General features: G+C 51.8%; 2 protein-coding genes across 3 annotated transcripts in view; both read left to right on the forward strand.

The window, feature by feature from the left end:
- LOC137631020 (uncharacterized) overlaps positions 1 to 24,697 on the forward strand; it is a 326,574-nt gene that overhangs the window by 139,715 nt on the left and 162,162 nt on the right. The gene's annotated exons all lie outside the window — the stretch shown is intronic.
- Positions 1 to 24,697, forward strand: part of LOC137631019 (testis-expressed protein 9-like) — a 93,346-nt gene that overhangs the window by 5,401 nt on the left and 63,248 nt on the right. Inside the window, exons 2-3 of the mRNA XM_068362568.1 lie at positions 9,939 to 10,072; positions 18,459 to 18,926. Coding sequence (XP_068218669.1) covers positions 9,965 to 10,072; positions 18,459 to 18,926 — 576 coding nt within the window. The 5' untranslated portion in view covers positions 9,939 to 9,964. The remainder of the gene's footprint in view (positions 1 to 9,938; positions 10,073 to 18,458; positions 18,927 to 24,697) is intronic.

The following is a 24,697-nucleotide window of genomic DNA, read 5'->3' on the forward strand; positions in this document are numbered from 1 at the left end:
CCAGGTAATACTCGACCTCGTTTCTGGCAACTCAGATTCCAGAATCCGAACCCTTCGGTCTGTGAGTCCTTCACATCATGACTAATGATGTAGATCAATGGTTACTATACCAAAGAAAAACTGGAGGCCCCACCTATGGGAAACTACAAGAGTTCGCCCCCGAGTGTTAGCACTCTTCGTCAGTTCGGAGTAAATTAAGAGAAGGATCACCGAGAACATTTTCTTAACCCTGGTTCGCAAGGTCTTGGACCAAGTATTGAATCCTTATCCTTCTCCTCATAGAAGAGACTGAGAGCTCGTAACATTAGGGACAGGAGTACACCCTAACATTTTATAAGACTACAGTACTCTGTGATACAGGCTTTGTCAGCGGACATGCAGAAGCATCAAAAGACCTTCACCACCTACTTCCTGCAAGACGTGACCCACAGGAACATGGAGACGTTCTCCATGGATCCTGTGGTGGCTGCACAATACTGTAAATGGTTTGAAAACATCAGTCTACTTGATGGACAAGTAGCAGATAAGGAAGGGCACAGTTTAACCATGGTTATGCCTGGGGTGAATGACAAAGAATGACTGACTCTCTCTGTCTTTCATCTTCCACCCTGTGGGGTAACAGCACCTATGGTACTCTACAAAGCTGACCTCCACTGAGTGCAGGTAGTATAACCATTTCCCTTGTGTAACCTGTTATAGATAGATATACTCATTACATCCCCATACCCCCTGGCGAGGTGGGATTGGCTAAAGTCTATGGGACTCTCGGAAGAGTCCGATGACTCAGAGAACTTTTACCTGGATCAGTCACAGTGCTAATATCACAAGCACACAGGTCGTGTAGGCCGCTGACCTTGAGTAGCACGGTGTTTAGTGAGGTGTAATGGTTCCTACCAGTTATGTGCAGAGTACGTATGGATAAAACAACGGGTTAGATGCTGATAAGCCAGATTGGTGTGGACTTCCACCCTCCTAAAGGGTAAGTCGTCCCCTATAAATAGCATTGGTTTGTATCAGTGAAGGAACAAATGAAAAATTTGGAAATATTTTGTATTTTTCCTAACGATACAAACCTGTAGCTATTTATACAAATTGGCCTGCCAGCACCTACCCCCCATAGAAGTCTTGCCTCCAAGCAAAGTGGTTACTGTGAGTGAGCGGGATAGCAAACAAATCCCATCTTCTATTTTCCCTGTTGGGGCCCCTAGGCTTATAGCATTCTGCTTTTCCAACTAGGGTTGTAGCTTAGCAAGTAATGATTATAACAATAATAATAACTAGTGGGTGGATGGTTAACCCTCGCTAAAAGTCTTATGGCTCGTCTTTCAGCTTTGCCGAAAGTAATATCCTCAATAAATAGCTGCAGGTTTCTATCATTAGGAAAAATACAAATTACTTCCAAATTTGTCATATTGCCAATAAAAAATGTCCTTGCCAAGGAATGAATGGATACTGTACCGTATAAAAGGCCAGTAAAAATTTTCTTGAAAGGAATGACCTGATACTGTTCTATGAATTGTCGATGAAAAATGTTTGTTCCGTAACCGAAATACAAACCACGCTATTTACATTGGGGTTTACTTTCGGCGTAGCTGAAATTGACGAGCCAATAGATTTTAACGAGGGTTAAACTACCCCTGCGCTAGTTAGCGGGGGTAGGGGAAAGGGTAGCTTGCTACCTCCCCCCCCACACACCGGTGATTTGCTTCACTTCACTTTTGGCTCGGACGATGTGCAGACGTGTCTGTCTATCGTCCTCGTTTTTGACAGCCTTAATCTTTTCTTTGCTTTTCCTCAGCTTTGTGTGTTTGAAGTTGGCCTCGCCCTTTGGTGTTCATCATGCGCAAGTGCCCTGGGATTGTCGGCCGCCCTTGCGGTACCTTCATGTCTGCGGTGGATACCGATCCTCACACCCTTTGCCTGCAGTGGCGAGGCCGACGGTGTGATAGTGAAAATACATGTAGTGAGTGTAGGGAGTGGTCTGCCTCCCAGGGGGAGAGATTTGCCCGCCGGCGTAAGAAGAAGTCCAAGAGAGACCGTTCTCCTTCGAGGGTTGCCTTGAAGGGGGAAGGTTCTCGGGACTCTTCTTCCGCCGCCCAAACCTCCTCCAAAGCTCCCCCTCGTCCGGCTCCTAGTGAGAGGCCGCCGAGTGGGAGCGCAGGCCCTAGTTCTGTTTCCCGACCTCGGGGTGCGGGAGAGGGCTTCGCCTCCCATAGCGGGGCGGTTCCCCCTCCTCCTCCGGGGGAGGATTTTGATAATGTTAATTCTATGTATAATGATGGTCTTTTTCAGCTTTGGGGTTCCTTGGGGCTTAAGGGCCTGCCCTCCAAGGAAGCCCTGTTTGACCTTATTCAGTTAGGGGCCGCTGTCAAGCAGTCGCCGGTGATAGCAGAGTTAGATCCTCTGTCTATCGTCGACGTTGTGGTGGCAGAGGCTTCCGACGAGTCTGGTCAAACCTCTGCGGCTCCTGATGTTGATGACGTTGCTGAAGGCTCTCCTCCCCCTTCTGTACATCCTTCGGAGGGGGAAGGGGGTCCTACGGGCTCTCCTGCGGCTAAGTCTCCCCCTCGGGGGAGCACTCTGACTGAGACTCCTCTTCGGAGGACTGATGATCCTGACGACTTCCCTCGTGGCCGCCTTCGCCGTAAGGCTCATCGTCCGCTTCACCGCAAGGGCCTCCCGTCTCTCTTTAAGGGTGTCAAGAGGCGCCTTTTCGAGTCTTCTCCTCCTCCGTCCTCCGATGGGGACTCTCCTCGCCAGAAGCAGTCTGTAGCAGCCGCGTCCTTAGACCTCTCCGGGGAACGTTCACGTTCTCCCACGCCTTTCAGACCTTCTACTTCCTGTGCAGATGGCCAGCAGTCTGATCTCGTCAGCCGACGGGCACCGGTCCCTTTGGGGCAAAGGGATGTCGCCCACGGTGTGGGTGCTTCCCTTGCGCGTCAGGGTTCCCCTGCGCGCCCTTCTGCGCGTTCACGCGTAGTAGCACACCAACGCTGTCCTACTCGTCAGCGCTCTCCTGATCGCCAGCGCTCTCCTGATCGCCAGCGCTCTCCTGATCGCCAGCGCTCTCCTGCTCGCCAGCGCTCTTCTGATGATCAACGCCCTACTGCTCGCCAGCGCTCTCCTAAGGACAACGAACATCCTCCTGTTCCTGCTGAGCGCCCAGCATGCCAACGGTCTCCTGAGCGCTCTAGATCTCCTGCTCGTCAGCGCGCACCTGCGCTTCCAGTTCCTGACACGCGCCCTGTGCGCCCACGCTCGCCCACGCGGCCTAGAACTCCGGTTCAGGACATGTGCAAGGACTCAACTTCTCCTCGCCCTCGCGATACTGCTCGTTAGCTTTCTCCTGCGCAGCAACGCGCGGTCTCCTGCGCGTACATCTAGAGTTCCTGCACGCCCACGCACCTCCTCTTCCTGAGCCCACTCGCGAGAGTTCGCCTTTGCGCGTCGCGCCGATAGCTCCTGCACAGCCTTCTACGCGTCGTCTCCCTGCTCGCCAGTGTTCTCCAGCGCGACAGCGATCTCCGACGCGTCAACGTTCTCCTACTCGTCAGCGATCTCCTGCGCGTCAACCATCACCAGCGCGTCAGCGTTCCCCTGAGCGCCGGCGATCTCCAGATCCTCCTCGTGATCCATCGCCTGCGCGCAAGCGCTCTCCTACGCGTCAGCGCCCAGCAGATCCAGAGAAACATAGGTCCCCTGCGACCAGCTTGCCCACGCGCGGTCGCTCGCCTGTGCGTTCTACGCGCCATCGCTCGCCTGCGCGCCACCACGCGCCATCGCTCGCCTGCGCGCCAGCGTTCACCGACTCGCCATCGCTCGCCCACGCTTCACAGGTCTCCAGGACACTATCGGTCCCCTGGCCCTCAGCGGTCTCCTAAGCACTCTCGTTCGCCCACGCGCCAGCGCGTTCACTCGTCAACGCGCTCACTCGCCAGCTCGCCCACGCGCCAGCGCGTTCACTCGTCAACGCGCTCACTCGCCAGCTCGCCCACGCGCCCGCTCGCCCACGCGCCCGCTCGCCCACGCGCCCGCTCGCCCACGCGCCCGCTCGCCCACGCGCCCGCGCACCCGTTCGCCCGCGATCGCCCCCGAGCTCGTTTGTCTCCGCGCGATTGCGCGCCCGTGCTCCAACAGCCCCTCGCGCGCGACTCTTTTGTATCACCCTCGTGCGAGCGTCAGCACAACCCCCGTTCGCGTCGGGTTCCGCAGCTCGCGGCAGCAGCAGGGACGCGTGTCGCCAGGTCGCAATCGGGATCGCCTCCACCTAAGCGCAGGTCTCTCTTGCAGGACACGGAAGGACCTTCGGAGAGGTCAAGGCAACTTTCTTCCCCTTCTTTTTTGCAGGCAGGTCCAGTGGTGTCCACTCCGAAGGATCGCCCGATCCCCTTCCCTCCAGCGGGAATTTTGGACTCTGTGTCCGTGTCTCGGCAGTCCTGGTTTGGTCCTCTGATGCGGGCGTTAGTGAAGGCTATGAAGCCGGCACTCGCCGATCTAGGACACAAGCCAGCGACGGCCTCGCCCCCGCTGAAGAGAAGGAGAGGAGTGGACTTCGTGGTGACTTCTCCCAGAGAGAAGTTGGTTCCTAAGAGGTCCGTCAGGAAGGCCCCGTCCCCTTCGCAGTAGTTTTCTCCTTCTCCCGTAGACGAGGCTTTTCCGTCCTCGGGAGAGTCCAGTGAGGCGGCGGTCTCCCCCTCGGCACCAAGAGGGGAGTCACCTCCTCGTGGAGGAGAATCGTCTCGTGCGGGAGGTGCCTACCAGACCACTTTGCTGGAGTCTTGTATCCCGCCCAGGAGGGAACCCAAGGACTCCAAGACGTTGCCGAAGTCTTCTGCACGTATTCGTCAGGAACCAGCCAGACCCCGGGAGAATGTCCACGTGTCTCCCCAGGAAGAGCTTCCGGGGACAGGAGACTTAGCTGCCAGTCCGCAGGGAGGAGAGCAGCAAGAGTCTGAGCATGCCTTCTGGCAGGTCTTGGGCCTGATGAGACAGCTCAACGGGTTCATGGACCCTGTGATCGCCACCCGTGAAGGCAAGGACATGGTCCTGGATCAGGTTTATGGAACTCAGAAGCCCCCAAAGGCCAGCGCGACTCTGCCCTGGTCCCAGGGGCTGAAGAGTGCCAGAGCCAGGGCCAACGCTCAGCTCGCAGTATTCGCTTCCTCCAGTCGTTCCTCTGCCAGGAACAAACTCCTCCCACCTCCTCGTCTCCAGCAGAGGAGGTATTTTGAGATCATGGTGGAGTCTAGCCTCACTCTTCCCCTCCACCATTCGGTAGAAGAGCTTACTAGGGGAGTTCCTCTTGAGAAGCTCTCCGCCCGGCAGGTGACGTTCTCCGCGTCGTAGATCCTAAGCCATGAGAAGGTTGCGAAGTGTGCCATGCAGGCCACTTCGTGGCTGGATGTCTGGCTAGGTTCTCTGGGCATCCTATTGTGCTCTGAGGATCTGTCTAAGGAGAGCAATAGGAAGGCCCTGGAGACCTTCCTCCTCTCGGGCACTCGCTCCATCGAGTTCCTGGCACATCAGGTTACCAACCTGTGGGCCAACTCGGTGCTGAAGCGTCGTGATGCGGTGACTGAGAAGATCCCTCCGAAGGTCCCCGCCGTGGATGTCAACAGGCTCAGACACGCCTCCCTCCTTGGGGGGAATTTGTTTGAGCCCCAGGTCATGGAACGAACAGCTGAGAGGTGGAGGAAGTCTAGCCAGGACTCCCTCCTCCAAAGGGCCCTTGCATCTCGGCCCTACAAGCCTCCAGCTCCGCAGCAACATCAGCAGCAGCCTCGCAAGACACCGAAGCAGGCGCCGGCAGCTAAGAAAGTGGTGTCTAAGCCCCAGCCCTTTCCTGCCAAGGACAAGAGGGGCGGTAAGTCCTCCAGGGGAGGCAAGACTCCTAGAGGGAGCGGCCGCGGCCGCAAACGCTAAGAGTGGCAGTCCCCCCACGTGTCCACCTGTGGGGGGATGCCTTCAAAGTTGCGTGCACAGGTGGCAGTAACATGGGGCCGATGCTTGGATGGTCTCCGTGATCGGCCAAGGGTATCGCGTCCCATTCACGACATCTCAACCTCCCCTGACAGCGAATCCAGTGTCGTTGAGCTCCTATGCCATGGGATCGGTAAAGGGGCTAGCCCTTCGGGCGGAAGTCGAGACCATGCTCAAGAAGGATGCTCTCCAGGAGGTCGTCAACGGCTCCCCAGGCTTCTTCAGTCGACTCTTTCTTGTAAAGAAGGCGTCTGGAGGCTGGAGACCCGTCATCGACCTCTCAGCTCTGAACAAGTTTGTCAAGCAAACTCCGTTCAGCATGGAGACAGCGGACACGGTCAGACTTGCGGTGAGACCACAAAACTTCATGTGCGCACTGGATCTGAAGGACGCGTACTTCCAGATCCCAATCCATCCGTCTTCCAGGAAGTACTTGAGATTCAGCCTAGACAGCAAGACCTACCAGTTCAAGGTGCTGTGCTTCGGTCTCTCCACAGCACTTCAGGTGTTCACCAGAGTGTTTACCCTGATTTCGTCTTGGGTGCACAGGAAGGGCATCCGTCTTCTCCGTTATCTGGACGACTGGCTGATCCTAGCAGACTCGGAGTCGACCCTTCTTCGACACCGAGACAGACTTCTGGGACTTTGCCAGGATCTGGGGATCGTGGTAAATCTCGAGAAGTCCTCTCTTCAGCCGTCCTAACGACTGGTTTATCTAGGCATGTTGTTAGACACCAATCTCCACAAAGCCTTTCCATCAGACGACAGGATAGCAAGGCTGAGGAGGGTGGCGGAACCCTTCCTCAGGCGAGAAGAGCTTCCTGCCCAATCGTGGTTGCGTCTCTTAGGTCACCTGTCCTCCCTGGCCCGTCTGGTTCCAAACAGCCGCCTCAGGATGAGATCCCTGCAGTGGCGGCTTAAGTCCCGGTGGAATCAAGGATCCGATTCCCCGGACTTCCTGGTCCCGATAGGACCTTCGGAACAGGCGGACCTGCGGTGGTGGCTGGTCGACGAGAACCTGCGAAAGGGAGTCGATCTTCTCGTCCTCCCCCCGGAATTGACACTGTTTTCGGACACGTCAAAAGAAGGGTGGGGGGCGCACATTCTGAACCAGAGGACCTCAGGCCTTTGGTCAGAATCAGAAAAGTACCTGCACATCAACCTGCTAGAAATGAAGGCTGTTTTCCTGGCTCTTCAACAGTTCCAACGGACCCTGGCGGGTCACTCCGTGGTGGTGATGAGCGACAACACCACAGTAGTGGCTTATATCAACAAGCAGGGAGGTACTTTTTCGCAGCAGCCATCCCATCTTGCAGTAGAGATTCTGAGGTGGACCGAAGTCCACTCGATAACACTATCAGCTCGCTTCATTCCTGGCAAGAGGAATGTGCTCGCCGACAGTCTGAGCAGGGCTTCGCAGATAGTGAGTACCGAGTGGTCTTTGGATCCTCAGATAGCCAACAAAGTCCTGACTTTGTGGGGTTCCCCGACCGTGGATCTGTTCGCGACAGCTTTGAATTCCAAACTGCCCCTGTACTGCTCCCCAGTCCCGGACCCCAAGGCACTCTGGCAAGATGCTTTCCAACAACGGTGGGACAACATCGATGTGTACGCCTTCCCACCGTTCTGTCTGATGAGGAGGGTGCTCAACAGGACCAGACTATGGGTCAACTGTCCGATGACTCTGGTAGCTCCGCTATGGCATCACGCGGAATGGTTCCCGGACCTTCTGCAGCTCCTGACGGAGCTCCCGAGAGAACTTCCCCCACGACACGAGCTACTCAGACAACCACATTGCAACATCTTCCACAAAGCCGTAGCCTCGCTTCGGCTTCACGCCTGGAGACTGTCCAGCGTCTCCTCACGGAGAGAGGCTTTTCGCAACAGGTTGCGGAGAGAATGTCTCAGCACCTGCGGAAGTCCTCTGAGGGAGTCTACCAGGCGAAGTGGAGAGTCTTCTGTGGTTGGTGTCGTGGGAGGGGTATCTCTCCACTCTATGCCACTATTCCAGCAATAGCGGAGTTTCTCGTTTATTTGCGGGAGGAAATGCGCCTTTCGGTCTCAGCGGTGAAAGGCTATCGCTCAGCCTTAAGCTTTGCTTTTAGGCTGAAAGGAGTGGACATTTCTTCCTCGCTGGAACTCTCTCTACTCATACGTAGCTATGAGCTTACCTGCCCTCAGTCGGAAGTGAGACCTCCTCCTTGGAACGTGGTTCGGGTTCTCAGGGCTCTTAAGAGACCTCCCTTCGAACCATTACGCCAGGCCTCTGATCGCCACCTGTCTTAGAAGACGGCTTTCCTGCTCGCTTTGGCCTCTGCCAAACAAGTTAGTGAACTTTATGGTCTCTCGTACGACGTCGCCCATTCAAGGGGATGGGGGGAGGTAACGTTCAGGTTCGTCCCTGAGTTTGTTGCCAAGACTCAGAACCCTGGAGTGCCAGACCCACGGTTCGACTCTTTCAGGGTCGCGAGTCTCCGTTCTGTAACAAGCGACCCAGACCAGCTGCTATTATGTCCAGTGAGGAGTCTGAGGTGTTACTTGAAGAGAACAACTGCAATTCGTCCTCAGGTGCAAGCATTGTTTCTTAGCGCAGGCAGGACGAAGAGGAGGGTCACCAAGAACACCATCTCGGCTTGGATTCGAAGTGTTATCCATCACGCCTTGAATCCGGACCCTCCTCCGTCACGTCGCCCTAGGGCACACGACGTCAGGGGCACCGCTACGTCCCTGGCCTTCAAGAGAAACTTCTCTGTGACGCAGGTACTTCAAGCTGGGGTCTGGAAGCGTCAGACGACCTTCACAGCCCACTACCTGCAGGACGTGACCCATAGGAGCCTCGATACTTTTTCTATCGGCCCTGTGGTGGCTGCACAACAGCTGGTCTAACCTCAGGCTCCTTTATGGACAAGTAGCAGTAGGTTGAGGGCGTTGTTACCCGGTTTTAGTCTGCGTGAATGAAAGAGTATGTCTGGCCCTTACTTTTTTCTTCATCCTCCCCTCTCTTGGGGAAGCAGCATCCTGGTCTCCGCATAGCTGACCTCAACCGCTGCAGGTAAACCATGTTTCCTTGTGCTCCTAGTATTAAGCTTAATACTGTCGCGTCCCCCATACCCTGACGAGGTGGTATTGGGAACGTCCTATCCTGGATTCCTATCTAAAGGTCTCAAGGTCAACTTCATAGGACGAGTCACGCTCTTTCCTCCACACACAACTTATGTAGGCCACACGTTCCTCGGGAAGCGAGGAACTTGTGAGGTGCAGGGACTCCTTTTCTCGAGTGCTACTCACTTGGAGTCGGAGTCCCCGGGTAAAGCCAAAGTCAGTAAGGCTGGGGACTTTCCACCCTTCCTAAGGGGTAAGTCACCCAATGTAAATAGCGTGGTTTGTATTTCGGTTACGGAACAAATGACAAATTCGGAGATAATTTGTATTTTTCCTAACCATACAAACCTTAGCTATTTACACATATGTGCCCGCCAGCCCTGTCCCCCAAGTCAAGTCCTACCTCTAAGTGAAGTGAAGCAAATCACCGGTGTGTGGGGGGGAGGGGTAGCAAGCTACCCATTCCCCTACCCCCGCTAACTAGCGCGGGGGTAGTTTAACCCTCGTTAAAATCTATTGGCTCGTCAATTTCAGCTACGCCGAAAGTAAACCCCAATGTAAATAGCTAAGGTTTGTATGGTTAGGAAAAATACAAATTATCTCCGAATTTGTCATCTTTGACAAGGAATGAGTAGATAATGTACTTTACAAACTGCTAATAAAAATGTTCTTGACAAGGATATAGTGGATACTCTACTATAAAAAATTTCCTTGACAATGTTATAGTGGCTATTGTACTACAGTATAGCCTATAGACTTTTGATTTTTTTATGTTGTTCCTAATTATGGGATTATTTTCAATACATTAGTTTATTATTTGTTAATAGTGTAAATAACTACAGGATATTACTTTACAGGCACTATCAGATGTCAGTGAAACAAAATGTTGTCCGAAGATGAGGCCCTGTTACAACTTGACCGAGAACTTGACGAGAGGATGCGTAACTTATGTAGAAAAGGATCCATTGCAGTTAAAATAGTCAGTGATAAGGTGAAGAACAGTTTTATTGTACAGATAATCTCATTGCATTTGTTCAGTGTTCTTTATAAATACCACTTAAAAGATATTTGTTCCGTAACCGAAATACAAACCACGCTATTTACAAAGGGTTATTACTTTTAGCGTAGCTGAAATGGCGAGCCATTAGAATTTAACGAGGGTGTATTACCCCCGCGCTAGTTAGCGGGGGGGTAGGGGAGTGGTAGCTAGCTACCCCTCCTCCCCCTCACACACAGGTGAATACTCACTTTCACTTTTGGCTCGGACTGTGACAGACGTCTCTGTCTTGGTCCTCGCTTGGCAGCCATTGTCTGTTTTGTCTTTACTTAATCGCTTACTTTTCTTTTACTCAATATATATATAAACATGTTTTCATGTGTGTATATATATTTGAGTATAGAAATAAGTAAGTTTCCTTTTCAGATGTGTGTGTGTAGTGTACGATATCTACGTGGAGGCCTCGGCAGTTAGGCCACCACGGCCTAATTTTATGGGTTGCGATCGAGTTTGACTTCGGTCTTTCTCTCTCTCTCTCTCTCTCTTGAGGTCGTTCACCCTTTTACTATGTTTTACTACGCCCTTGTAGCTTCCTTCCCGTGTGGGTGGGGTTGCTACGCCGTACATTTTGTCTCAATTAGTTTATGAATCTAATTGTAGTTGTTAATTTTTCAGCTTGTAGAACGATTCCTTTCGGGGTTTTCGTTTTTTCTTTAGTGTTCATTCATTTTTAAATTACATAATTACATAGTTACATAATTATAATTGTTATAATTCTGTTTTGGTTACAGCTCTCCTTCCGCGAGTGTAAGTGGTTGTGAGGGCACGTGCCTGTTGTGTAATTCTTGTTCCTTTTCCTCGGGATTCCTCTTCGGAGCCTTCCCGGGGGAATGAATGTGTACTAATATTATTTGTTTTATTTTTTTACAGTTACCGATCTAGTTCGTTTCTGTAATATAGCAACGGTGTGAGCTGTCTGGTTGAGTCCTGGGGATTCGGCTGTTGCTGCCTCCCCCCTTGTATTTTCGTCAGGGGCGTGTCTCCTTCTACTGGTAGTACTCCCGTGACGACGGACAGCTCTCCAGTTCATTTTAGAACACTCAGGAGGCTTGCCTCCTTGGGCGGATAACTTTCCTTCCGAGGGAAGTTTTTCCTGTCCAGGCTTGAGTTTTTCCCCTTTTGGGGGGTTCTTCTCTTGCCTTTTTTCGTGCGACTATGCTCTTGGTGCTGAGCGGTCGCACCTGCAGTTTCGCTCAAGGGGCTGGGCAACTGCAGGAGCTCCTCTTCGGAGGATTGCTCCTTTTAGGTCACTGGCTGACCAGTCTCTTCCACGAAGTGTTTCTCTTTCGTTCGCGAGAGAGTACACTCATAGAGACTCCTCTTCGGAGGTTTCTTCTGTTGCTGTTGCTGTTGGCCTCCCTCGCCGTAAGGCCCTCCGTCCGCCTCGTCGTAAGGGCCTCTCATCTCCCTATAAGGGTGCTTGAGGCGCCTTTTTGAATCTCCGTTTGCAGCCTACAACTTCTTTTTTCTCGATCTTCCGTCTTGGTGCAGATGAACAGCAGTCTAATCTCGTCTTCCGACGGGCAACGGTCTTCCCGACGGACAACGGTCTTCCCGACGGACAGCGGTCTTCCGACGGACATCAGTCTCCCGGCGGACAACGATCCCTTCGGGGCAAAGGGTTGCCCCCACGGGGGTTCTTCCCTTGCGTGTCAGGGTTTCCCTGCGCGCCCTTCTGTTCGTCAGCGCTCTCCTGTTCGTCAGCGCTTTCAAGATGATCTTCCCTGCGGTTCCTGTTACGTGCCCTGTGCGCCCACGTTCGCCCTCGCGATCTAGAACTTCGGTTCAGGTCGGGGTCAAGGACTCTTCTTCTTTGCGCAGGCTTCCACGCGTAGCCTTCTGCTCGTCAGCGATCATCAGCTCGTCAGCGATCATCAGCTCGTCAGCGATCATCAGCTCGCCAGCGATCGTCAGCTCGTCAGCGATCATCAGCTCGCCAGCGATCTCCGGATCGCCCACGTGTGTTACAGCTGGCACGCCAACGTTCTCCAACACTTCTGAAGGAACATGGTTCGCCAGCTACTAGCTCTACTGCGGATGCTGATCGCCATCGCGCGACCCTCAACTGCAGATGCTGATCGCCATCGCGCGACCCTCAACTGCGGATGCTGATCGCCATCGCGCGACCCTCAACTGCGGATGCTGATCGCCATCGCGCGACCCTCAACTGCGGATGCTGATCGCCATCGCGCGACCCTCAACTGCGGATGCTGATCGCCATCGCGCGACCCTCAACTGCGGATGCTGATCGCCATCGCGCGACCCTCAACTGCGGATGCTGATCGCCATCGCGCGACCCTCAACTGCGGATGCTGATCACCATCGCACCCTTTCACGCGATCATTCACCTGCGCATGCTGCTCGCCATCGCACAACCCTGAACGATTGCCCGCTTACGCATGCTGCTCCTCATCGCACAACCCTGAACGATCGCCCTCTTGCGGATGCTGATCACCATCGCACCCTTTCACGCGATCATTCACCTGCACATGCTGCTCGCCATCGCACAACCCTGAACGGTTGCCCGCTCACGCATGCTGCTCCTCATCGCACAACCCTGAACGATCGCCCTCTTGCGGATGCTGATCACCATCGCACCCTTTCACGCGATCATTCACCTGCGCATGCTGCTCGCCATCGCACAACCCTGAACGATTGCCCGCTTACGCATGCTGCTCCTCATCGCACAACCCTGAACGATCGCCCTCTTGCGGATGCTGATCACCATCGCACCCTTTCACGCGATCATTCACCTGCGCATGCTGCTCGCCATCGCACAACCCTGCACGATTGCCCGCTTACGCATGCTGCTCCTCATCGCACAACCCTGAACGCTCGCCCTCTTGCGGATGCTGATCACCATCGCACCCTATCACGCGATCATTCACCTACACATGCTGCTCGCTATCGCTTACCGCCAGCGATCTTCTTCACCTACGCGGCAGCACGATCCCTCGCCGTCACGCCCATTCGCCCGCGCGATCGCTCGCCTGCGCGCCCGCGCGATCGCTCGCCTGCGCGCCCGCGCGATCGCTCGCCTGCGCGCCCGCGCGATCGCTCGCCTGCGCGCCCGCGCGATCGCTCGCCTGCGCGCCCGCGCGACCGCTCGCCTGCGCGCCCGCGCGACCACTCGCCTGTGCGCCCGCGCGACCATTCGCCTTTGCGCGACCGTTCGCCCTCGCGCGACCATAGTTCGCGGCGAATTCCACAGCGGGTGGTAGCAGCAGGGACGCGTGCTCCTAGGCGGCACTCGGGATCACCTCCATCCAAGCACAGGTTGGTAGTGCAGGACGAAGACAGGTCAGTACAGCATTCTTCCCACCTTCTTTCAGGCAGGAACCGTCGTGTCCTCTCCAAAGGATCGCCCGATCCCTTTCACCTTAGCGAGGATTTCGGACTCTGTGTCCTTGGAGCAGCAGACATGGTTTGATCCGCTGGCACGGGCGTTAATGAGGTTTATGAAACCAGCACTCACCGGCCAGGGTAACAAACCAGCGGCTGTCTCTCCTACGCTGAAGAGAAAGAGAGGAGTGGACTTCGTGGTGACTTCCCCCAGGGCGAAGTTGGTTCCCAAGAGGTCGGTCTCGAGGGTCCCCTCTCCTGCACGAGTACTCTCTCCTTCTCCCGCCCTGGAAGGTTTTTTGGCGGGGGGGCTTTCCGTTGAAGATTTCTCCATCGGACAAGGGGTGACTGCTTACCTCTTCCTCTGGGAGCTTACCAGGTTCTTTCCCTCCTCGGTTACGGCCCGAGGTTTGGTTCAAGGAAGCTACAGGAAGATCAAGGGTACTTTCCTCCTCTCGAGCTCAGGCACCTTGGCCTTTCGTCGTTAAGTATCTACTTGCGGACAAGCTCGATGTTGTACCATCTGGACGCACTGACTGAAGGCTTCCTTCGGGTGTCTCATCTGTGGAGGTCAACGACCTCAGACACCCTTCCATCCTTGAGAAGAGTTTTGTCTTTGCCCAAGGACAGAGACTTAAACATCTGCTGTGCGGAGTAAATCGACTTCCGGTTTCACTCCTCCAAGGCGCTTTCTTCCAGACTCTGCAGGGCTCCAGCTCCCTTTTCTTTCAACCACGTCGGCCTAAGTTATCGGCTACGACAACTGGGACAAGGTGTCCAATTGCAGTTTCCTCCTGTCAGGAACAGATGGCACGGGAGACTCCCCCGGGGGGGCATAGTCCTAAAAGGAGTTCACGAACTCTAGGATTGCAGGTTTTTTCGCTGGGAGGATGCTTAAGGTTACTCATCCGAATGACAGCTTCCCGATGCCCATTCCCGCACAATCTCTGTGAGTAGCCAAGGATATCGCGCCTGCCGTCTCTGTCAGCGAATTCAGTGTCTCTGAACCTCTATGCCATAGCATCAGCAGAGTTGCCCGGTTGGGCAGAATGATCCATACCTTAGGCGAAGGTCTTCCTTAGGATCATCGACGGCTTCACCCCCGGCCCCCTCAGTCGATCCTTTCTTGTAAGGAAGGATCTGAGAGGGGATGTCCATAGTCGACCTCTCAGCCCTGATCAAGTTTGTCGAACAAACTTCGGCCAGCGTAGACCAGCAGAATCGATCAGACTGGTAACGAGGCGACAGGACTCCTTTAACCCTGGATCGGAAGGACGGGTACTTTCAGTTTCCATTCCATCCATCTTCCAGGGTGCTCGTCGAATTCAGCCTAAACTGCAAGTATTCCTGCTTACGATGCAGTGTGGCTATCCCGCCGTGGCATAGCAGGTTTGGTTCCCCAGAGAACTCTCCCTGCCTTCCTCTTGGCCGCTCAGGTGCAGACTTCCGCCTCCTCTGCTGTTTGGAGGGCTGGTCAACTCCGGTAGGCTCGGGTTTCGACCTTCTTCAGCGCCGGGAAAAGCTTCCGAATGCTGACCATGAGTGTGGGCTCATGGTATTTTGCTTGGAGCCTTCTCTTCCTCTGCCTCAACATCTGGAGTATCTGGCCATGATATTGAGTCAACCGCCTTACCACGTTGGAAACCCCGCTTCTCGTCCGTCCAGCGAGGTTAAGCAACGTCGGTACTTGGATGGGTGACCACCTGGGGACGCCAGATTCTGTTACCACATCCTCCGAGCCTTCCTTTCGGTTCACCGTGGCAAGACTGAGGAGAGTCGCAGTACCTGTTCTCAGTCAAACAGAGTTTTCAGCCCTACCTTGGAACGTTTCCTAGTTCTTCTTTCCTCATTGACCCGTTTATAGTCCGAACGGTCGCCTCAGGATAAGTTCCATGTGGGGCGATCCAAGTTCCGGTGGCTTCAGGCAATGTTTAACCGGACTCCCTGGCCCTATGGGACCAGCGGAACTATTAAACCTGCAATGGGTGTTGACCTATGGAGCCTCTTGATGGTAGTGGATATTCTCGTCCTTTCCCCACATTCTTGATGCGGTTCTCGGACTCGTCAAAGGAAAGGGGGGGGGCATGTTCCGGTCCAGGCCTATGGTCAAGACCTGAAGGATACCTCTCCATCATTCAGGCAGGCTTAAGGGCCTTAGTCTGGCCCCTCTTCAGATCCTACCGCTCCTGCCAAGTCGCCCCGTTGCGTGTCGACTTCATGCTAACCAGCAGGGGACGCATTTTCACACCTTCACATCTTGCAGTAGAGATATCGGGATGATTGAGATTCTCTCAATTCCACCATCGGCTCTCTCATTCCAGGCAGGGGAATGTTTCTCTCAGACTATCCGAGCAGAGCCTCATAGAGAGAGTGTACCTAGGGGTCTTTGACCTTGGGTAACCAGCAAGTGCTGGTCTGGGGGACCTGATCGCGACAGCTTGGAACCTCAAGCTTCCGCTAGTTTTCCCCCCAGTCTCAGACCCCGAGACTCTGGCAAGATGCATTCCGGTGATGGTAGGACAACTTCGACGCCTGCGTCTTCCCTCCTTTTTGTCTGCGGACAATGGGTCTCAACAAAACCAGGTTGTCTGTCAACCTTTCAATGGGAGAGCTCCACTGGGACTATGTGCAGAACGGTTTCTGGACCCTCTGCTTCCCCTGACGGAACTCCCGGGAGAGCTTCTCCCACGGCGCAGACTACTCAAGCAACCACACTGCGACATCTCTCCCGAACCGGGGCGTCGCTTCGGCTTCATGCCTGGAGACACTACGCTTCCTCCTCTAGAAGAGACAACCCGCTACAGTCGCGGTACGGAGGTCGCGTCATCTGCGATAGTCATCCACAGGGGTCTCCCAGGCAAAGTGAAGAGTCTAAGGTGGTTGGTGCCGTGGGAGATATACCTCTTCCCGTGAGGCCTCTTCTCCAGCAATAACGGTCTTATTGCCTTTCGGCGGGAGGAAACTCCTTTCCGCTCTTGGCAATGAAGCCTGTCGCTCAGCCTTTCCCTGACCTTCAGGCTTAAAGGAATAACCTTTTCCTGCCCGCTGGATCTATCCTCGCTCATGCGAAGCTACGATCGTCCCTGCCCTAGTCGGAGGAAGACCTCCAACTTGGAGCATGGCTCGGACTTTTAGTCCTTTAAGAGATCTTCTCAAGACCCTTTTACGACAGGCCTCGGATTGTATTCCGCCCTGGGTCTTCTGCTCACTCTGGCCACGGCCAGTGTGTAAGCAATCTTCTTGGTCTCTTACTACTCCCCCCCTTTCTAAGGAAGAGGGGAAGGCAACATTCAGGCTCGCTCCTGAGTTGTTGGCTAGACTCAGAATCTGAGGGTCCCGACCCTTCGGTCCGATTCATTCAAGATTTTGAGTCTCCATTCTGTGTCTGATGTCCCAAGACCTTCTCTTTCTTGCCAGTACAGGAATCGAGAGGTTAGCGCTGGGAACAGCTGCAGTTTGGCCTCAGTTGCAGCCGATTTGGGAACACAAGGAGGACATGGGGGGAGAGTCACCAGTATACCTCTTCAGCCCGGACTCAAGGACATTCATCTCGACCTGTCTTCAGACCCTCCCCCGTCACGTCGCCCTACAGCACGATGTTGGATACATCGCAACGTCCCTCGCCTTCGAGTAATACTACTCTGTGACGCAGGTGCTACAAGCTGGAGTCTGGAAGCGTCTGATGACCTTCGCAGCCCGCTTCCTGCAGGGCGTGACCCACAGGAGTCTCGATACGTTTTCTATCGCTCTGTGGTGGCTACACAACAGCTGGTCTAACCTCAGGCTCCTTTTTGGACAGGTAGCAGAAGGTTGAGGGCATTGTTATCAGGTTTTAGTCTGCATGAACGAAAGAAGTATGTCTGGCCCTTACTTCTTTCTTCATCATCCCCTCTACAGGGAAGCAGCATCCTGGTCTCTGCATAGCTGACCTCGAACCTCTGCAGGTAAACCATGCTTCCTTGTGTTCCGAGTATTGAGTCAATACTGTCGCGTCCCCCATACCCTGACGAGGTGGTATTGGGAACGTCTTAACCCAGAGTTCCTTCTGGAACTCCAGGTCAACTGCCTAAGACGGGTCACACTTCTTCCTTCACACACAAGCTTACGTAGGCCACATGGTTCCTTGCGGTGCAAGGAACTTGTGAGGTGCAGGGACTCCTTTTCTCGAGTGCGACTCACTCGGATTCTGAGTCCCCGGGTAAAGCCAAAGCCAGTATGGCTGGGGACTTTCCACCCTTCCTAAGGGATAAGTCACCCTTTGTAAATAGCGTGGTTTGTATTTCGGTTACGGAACAAATGACAAATTCGAAGATAATTTGTATTTTTCCTAACCATACAAACCTTAGCTATTTACACATATTTGCCCGCCAGCCCTGTCCCCCAAGACAAGTCCTACCTCTAAGTGAAAGTGAGTATTCACCTGTGTGTGAGGGGGAGGAGGGGTAGCTAGCTACCACTCCCCTACCCCCCCGCTAACTAGCGCGGGGGTAATACACCCTCGTTAAATTCTAATGGCTCGCCATTTCAGCTACGCTAAAAGTAATAACCCTTTGTAAATAGCTAAGGTTTGTATGGTTAGGAAAAATACAAATTATCTTCGAATTTGTCATCTTTGGCTTGGTGTCAGCTTTTATCTTTTACTTTGCTCTCCAAATTCAGGCCTTATGATGAAGTTATGTTTTCTTGTATTGTTACCTCCTATGAGTATGCTGTTGGAGGGCTAAAATTAAACTGTAAATTCCTCTGATTAAGTGAAAATGTGTGTCATTGTACTCTATGTTGAAGTTATTGTCAAATTAAATATCAAGTGGTCTTATCAATAAATATTTAGATATTGTTATTTGAAAATTTGATTTTAATGTTTCAACAGGTTAAAACTATCTCATCAGAATTGTAAAGTATTTATATGTCTGAAACTGGTTAACGAAATATATATGTCCTCTTACACTTTTCATAATAAGTTTTATTCTTTTTACAGGTTATCAAAACCAACTTACCTGAGAATAATGGATCGAGCAGAATAAATTCCCCTTCAAGTAGTGGTAGCCAAAGACAAAGAGAAAGTGATGATTCTCATGCAGTTGGTGGCATTGGATTAAACAGAGTCTCAGAGCAAATTTTAAGAAAAGATGACCATGTTAATACTTTGGATATTTTAGATAAAGACGATAAAAAACAAAGTCTTTCCACCGTAGAAGAAAATACTCTCTCAGAAGTTGTTGGAAATACTGAAACAACCGAATGTCATCCAAATAAGAAGGGCGAGGCTGTTGAATTCTCTGAGAAAGCAAATGACGAAGATTTGGCCGACCTTGATGAGGGGCAGGATGCTATTTTTGATGACTTTCTTGACCAGTCAACCAAGATTCAAATAAAATTGTTGAGAAGCAAAGTGTCAAATTTGACAGAAGTATTAAATGTTAAACAAGCAGAATGCAAAAAACTGGTTAGTAGAATCTTATACTTTATTAACACTTGTCAAGGAAATGTATTTCGTACTTAAGCTTTCTGTCTTTATTACAGATAGATAGTCAGATATTTTTTTGCAGTCTCTTCTCTCATAATTTAAATATGTTACTGTGTAAGCAATAACTTTTCTCTCAGTTTCTTTTCTTGTATTATTTATTATATCTATCATAATATTCTTCATGTGTTTTTGTTGTGGTACAAAGCTAATGCTTTACACTTCTGATTATTTCAGGGATTTTTCAATATTAATCTTACCCGATAATCATGTAGCTGTCAACTCTGTTGCCGACAGAAATCTACGGACGGGATACGCCAGCGATCGCTATACAGGTGGGGGTGAACACCACAGCGCCATCTGTGGTCAGGTACTCCAGTACTTCTTGTCAACACCACCTCAATTTTTCCTCTGTCGTGCCTCCGGCTAGACCTACATGGATACGCTGTTGATTCTGGAGTTTTTGCTCACGATTTGGTGATGTATTTGCTCTAGAGTTTAGCTTTCGCTATTCAGGAAGTTTTATCATTAGCTTAGCTAGCTTTTGGAATTAATTTGATTAATTATGGTGACGAAGAGAGTATGAACTCTCTTTCACTTTTAAATGGCCGACCCTTCCCTTAGACGGAAGTGTTGGTGTCTAAGAGAGTATAGACTCTCTTTCTTAATTTTGCTTAACAAAAGTTATAGATTTATTTTATATCTCTCCGCCTTTTATAGGCCTCTTCGATTAACTTCCTTTTATTATAAACTTATTAAAATTAATTTTTATATTTGTTTATATTCGACCTTTCCTAATAGTAGGCGGTCTTTTCTTGGTACCGAAGTTAATTAACATTGAGCCCGTCATTTCGTTTTTACCTGTTAACATATTATGCTATTTTAATGTTTTTGAAAGAATTTCTTTGATAGTCTCGTACTGTTTTCAAAGTTGAACTAACGTTTTGTTTTGTCTCTGCAGTTGTTGACGTTCAGAACGTTCAACTTGCGCTCTATCGTTACGATAGAGAGAGAATTTTCACGGTGTCACGTTGCAGTAAGAGTAAACCGATTCTAGCGTTTTGTTCATTCTTTCTTAGCTTAATGGTTTTAATTCTATTAAAGGAACTTTTTATTTGGGAAATCTTTCAGTTTTTTTCCTTTAACAATAATATGTTTTAACGATATATATGATTGGGCTCATCTCTCAGGTTCTAAGTCAAGAGAGAGAGAGAGAGAGATAGAGACGGAGGGAGAGAGAGGAGGATAAACGTTTCGTTCAAGCGAGTAACGTTGTTATCGTTTTTGCTCTTCTCCCTAGTCTCTTAAGGGGAAGAAGGTAAACGTTTCTAGAGTTTTATTCTTGTTCTCAAGCTTTATGCGGTGAGAGATTTTAAACGTAGTTTATTTGATCTAGTGTTTAGTCTCTTTCCAGCCACTGAATTATTTATCTTTCATTATATTTTTCTGTTACATTGTAATTCTGTTTTCGCAATTACTAACTTTTAAGGAAGGATAGAATTGCGTGTTTCAGGCACAAACCACTTAAAGTTTCGAGTTCAGTGAAATAAGTGCAAACAGAAAATCAAAAGTGATAAAGTGATAAGCGCAAAGTGTTACAGTGTTGCGTTCGAGGGTTCGTCTGTTCGTGCCAGTTGTTCGCCTAGTCTGGGACCTCTTACAAGCTCCCAAGCCCAGGGGAGAAGTAATGTCGAAGGACTTATGGGTTCAGCAGGCCTTGATCGACGAACAGACGTTTCCCTCCGTGGTTTCGGGTGTATCTACACACGTTGCCGACGTGATCACCCCACCCACACAAAGACGAGAGAGCCCTTTTATTCCTCGTCTGCGGAAGAGGTTTCTCGCAGAAACCATGGACCAAATCTTACAGCTTTTAAGTGCAAGTCGGTCCCTTCCGCGCAAGTCCAACTCCTAGGTGTAGCCATTAGCACTGGGTCAGTTCGGACTTGCTGCAGTACGACAACTGCACACCTCCCAGAGAGGCAAGGTGGTATCGCAACAGGCAGTAGCTCCGTCTGTTGCCGCACCAGCTGTTTTAGACCCTCAGTCTCAACGGACAGTAGCTCCGTTTGTTGTTGTCTTTCTTAAACTCTAAGTGGTCTATGCTGCAGACAATGCAGTCTCAGCTTGCGGTGTTGATGCAGGAGTTTCAGGCAGAGAAGGTTAACACACCTCCTCCTGCGAGCGCTCCTCCACCTCTACGCAGTCCAGCCTGCCAGACGTATGATGTTGAGGTTCCTCAAGCTACCTCCATGCGTGAGCTGCCGCATTGGGAGTTGCCAGATACCAGCTCTGTGCAGCAACCTCCACTTTCCTTGAGGCAGGAGCCTCTTGCCACGCGGCAACCTCCTCAACACTTGAGGCAGGAGCCTTATGCTTTGCAGCAACCTCCTCTACCCTTGAGGTAGGAGCCTCATGCGTTGCGACTACCTCCTCCATCCTTGAGGCAACAACCTCTTGCGGTGCGACAACCTCCACCATCCTCGAGGCAGCAACCTCAACTCCACCTCTGCGCAGTCCACCCTGCCAGACGTATGATGTTGAGGTTCCTCAACCTACCTCCACGCGTGAGCTGCCGCATTGGGAGTTGCCAGATACCAACGCTATGCAGCAACCTCTTGCGTTGCGGCAACCTCCACCATCCTTGAGGCAGCAACCTCAACTCTTGCGGCAGCCACCTCCACTCTTGAGGCAAGAACCTCAACTCTTGAGGCAAGAGCCTCAACTCTTGAGGAACCTCATGCTATGAGGCAGCCGCCTCAACGCATGCAGCAACCGCATTCTTCACAGCATGAGCCTCTCTCTGCGCAGCTACCTCCTCAACCCTTGAGGCAGACGCAACTCTTGAGGCAGGAACCTCACAGGAGCCTCATGCTATGCGGCATCCTCCTCAAACCATGAGGCAGGAGCCTCATGCTATGCGGCATCCTCCTCAACCCATGAGGCAGGAGCCTCATGCTATGCGACATCCTCCTCTACCCATGAGGCAGCCTCATGCTATGCGGCATCCTCCTCAACCCATGAGGCAGGAGCCTCATGCTATGCGGCATCCTCCTCAACCCATGAGGCAGGAGTCTCATGCTATGAGGAGCCTCATGCTATGCGGCATCCTCCTCAAACCATGAGGCAGGAGCCTCATGCTATGCGGCAACCGCCTCATGCTATGCGGCAACCGCCTCAACCCATGAGGCAGGAGCATCATACTATGCGGCATCCTCCTCAACGCATGCGGCATAAGCCTCTTCCCTTGCAGCTTGAGCCTCATCCCATGCAGCATGAGCCTCATACCATGCAGCATGAGCCTCATCCCATGCAGCATGAGCCTCATCCCATGCAGCATAAGCCGCACGCCATGCAACATGCTCTGCTTACCTTACAGCATGCTCTACATACAGCATGCTCTGCATACAGCATGCTCTGCATACCTTACCGCATGCTTCTCAGTCACACATCTTTGGTTGTTGCCAACTCACTAGACTGTCAAGCAGTTTCATAACGTTGCCTTCTAGTCTGCTGCTTTTGCACCAGTGAAACCCTCACTGAGAGAACTTAGCTTTTCTCGGATATGGTTCCTGTAGATGAGAAAGTGCTATTCTCCCTCCTTCTGATATTCCCTTGAGGACTCTGTCATTTGGAGAGGAGCCTTTAGCTGCGTAGCCTCCTATGGACTTTTATTTAAGCATAACATGCTTCCAGGGAAGGTAATGGTTTCACTTCAGTCGCTAACCCCGTCTGTTACCACACCTGCTCCCATAGACCTTGAGCTGTGTTGCAAGACATGCAGTCCAAGCTTAGTCCTTGTTAGAGGATTTTTTGTTTACGGAGTCAGTGTGTCACTGGGAAGACGTTCAACAACCAGCAGAAGTGACTTGTTGTGACGCAGTGCGGCAACCTCAGCAACCCGATAAGGAGTTGTCTGTACGACCCAGACAGTCTAGACAGCTTCGGGTTGTCACTGTTCTTCCTCGCTTCCCCATGGTTGACAGTTCACAGACTGTGCATCAGTACCATGATCTTGTGTCCGGCTCCGTCAGACGACTAGCTTTTAAGAGCTCCCACAAGTCGTCGCTGTCTGGAGATTCTCAGATGGACTATGGATCTGACCAAGGAACTGGGCCTCCTGGTCAATTTTGAGGAGTCCCAGCTCGTCCCATCCCAGACCATTGTCTACCTGGGTATGGATCTTCAGAGTCGAGCTTTTCGGGCTTTTCCGTCGGCCCCAAAGATCTTCTAAGCCCTAGTTTGCATCCAGAGCATGCTGAGAAGGAACCGATGCTCAGTCAGGTAGTGGATGAGTCTAACAGGGACACTTTCATCGCTGGCCCTGTTCATCGAGTTAGGGAGACCCCACCTCCGCCCCCTTCAGTATCATCTAGCGGCTCACTGGATTAAGGACATGACGCTAGAGACGATCTCAGTTCCTGTTTCCGAAGAGAGGAGGTCTACTCTCACGTGGTGAAAGAACAGCTTTCTTCTCAAGGAAGTCTACCTTTGGCTGTTCAGAAACTCGACCGCCGTCTCTTCTCTGACGCATCAGACACGGGCTGGGGTGCGACTTTGGACGGACAGGAATGCTCGGGAACATGGAATCAGGAGCTAAGGACACTTCACATCTTTTGCAAGGAGCTGTTGGCGGTTCATCTGGCCTTGATAAACTTCAAGTCCCTCCAGCTTAACAAGGTGGTGGAGGTGGACTCTGACAACACCACAGCCTTGGCTTACATCTCCAAGCAGGGAGGGACTCATTCGTGGAAGTTGTTCTAGATCGCAAGGGACCTCCTCATCTGGTTAAAAGATCGAAAGCTCACGCTGGTAACGAGGTTCATTCAGGGCGATATGAATGTCATGGCAGATCGCCTTAGCCGGAAGGGTCAGGTCATCCCCACAGAGTGGACCCTTCACAAGAATGTTTGCAGCAGACTTTGGGCCCTGTGGGGTCAGCCAACCATAGATCTGTTCGCTACCTCGATAACCTAGAGGCTCCCGTTGTATTGTTCTCCGATTCCAGACCCAGCAGCAGTTCACGTGGATGCTTTTCTGCTGGATTGGTCCCATCTCGACCTGTATGCATTCCCGCCGTTCAAGATTGTCAACAGGGTACTTCAGAAGTTCGCCTCTCGCAAGGGACACGGCTGACGTTGGTTGGCTCCGCTCTGGCCCGCGAGAGAATGGTTCATAGAGGTACTGCAATGGCTGGTCGACATTCCCAGGACTCTTCCTCTAGGAGTGGACCTTCTACGTCTACCTCACGTAAAGAAGGTACATCCAAACCTCCACGCTCTTCGTCTGACTGCCTTCAGTCTTTCGAAAGACTCTCAAGAGCTAGGGGCTTTTCGAAGGAGGCAGCCAGAGCGATTGCCAGAGCAAGGAGGACATCCACTCTCAGAGTCTATCAGTCTAAAGGGGAAGTCTTCCGAAGCTGGTACAAGGCCAATGCAGTTTCCTCATCCAGTACCACTGTAACCCAGATTGCTGACTTCCTGTTACATCTAAGGAACGTAAGATCCCTTTCAGCTCCTACGATTAAGGGTTACAGAAGTATGTTGGCAGCGGTTTTCCGCCACAGAGGCTTGGATCTTTCCACCAACAAAGATCTACAGGACCTCCTTAGGTCTTTTAAGACCTCAAAGGAACGTCGGTTGTCCACTCCAGGCTGGAATCTAGACGTGGTCCTAAGGTTCCTTATGTCATCAAGATTTGAACCTCTCCAATCAGCCTCTTTTAAGGACCTCACATTGAAAACTCTTTTCCTC

The sequence above is a fragment of the Palaemon carinicauda genome, chromosome 39 (assembly GCF_036898095.1).
Source record: "Palaemon carinicauda isolate YSFRI2023 chromosome 39, ASM3689809v2, whole genome shotgun sequence".
Classification (NCBI taxonomy): domain Eukaryota; kingdom Metazoa; phylum Arthropoda; class Malacostraca; order Decapoda; family Palaemonidae; genus Palaemon; species Palaemon carinicauda.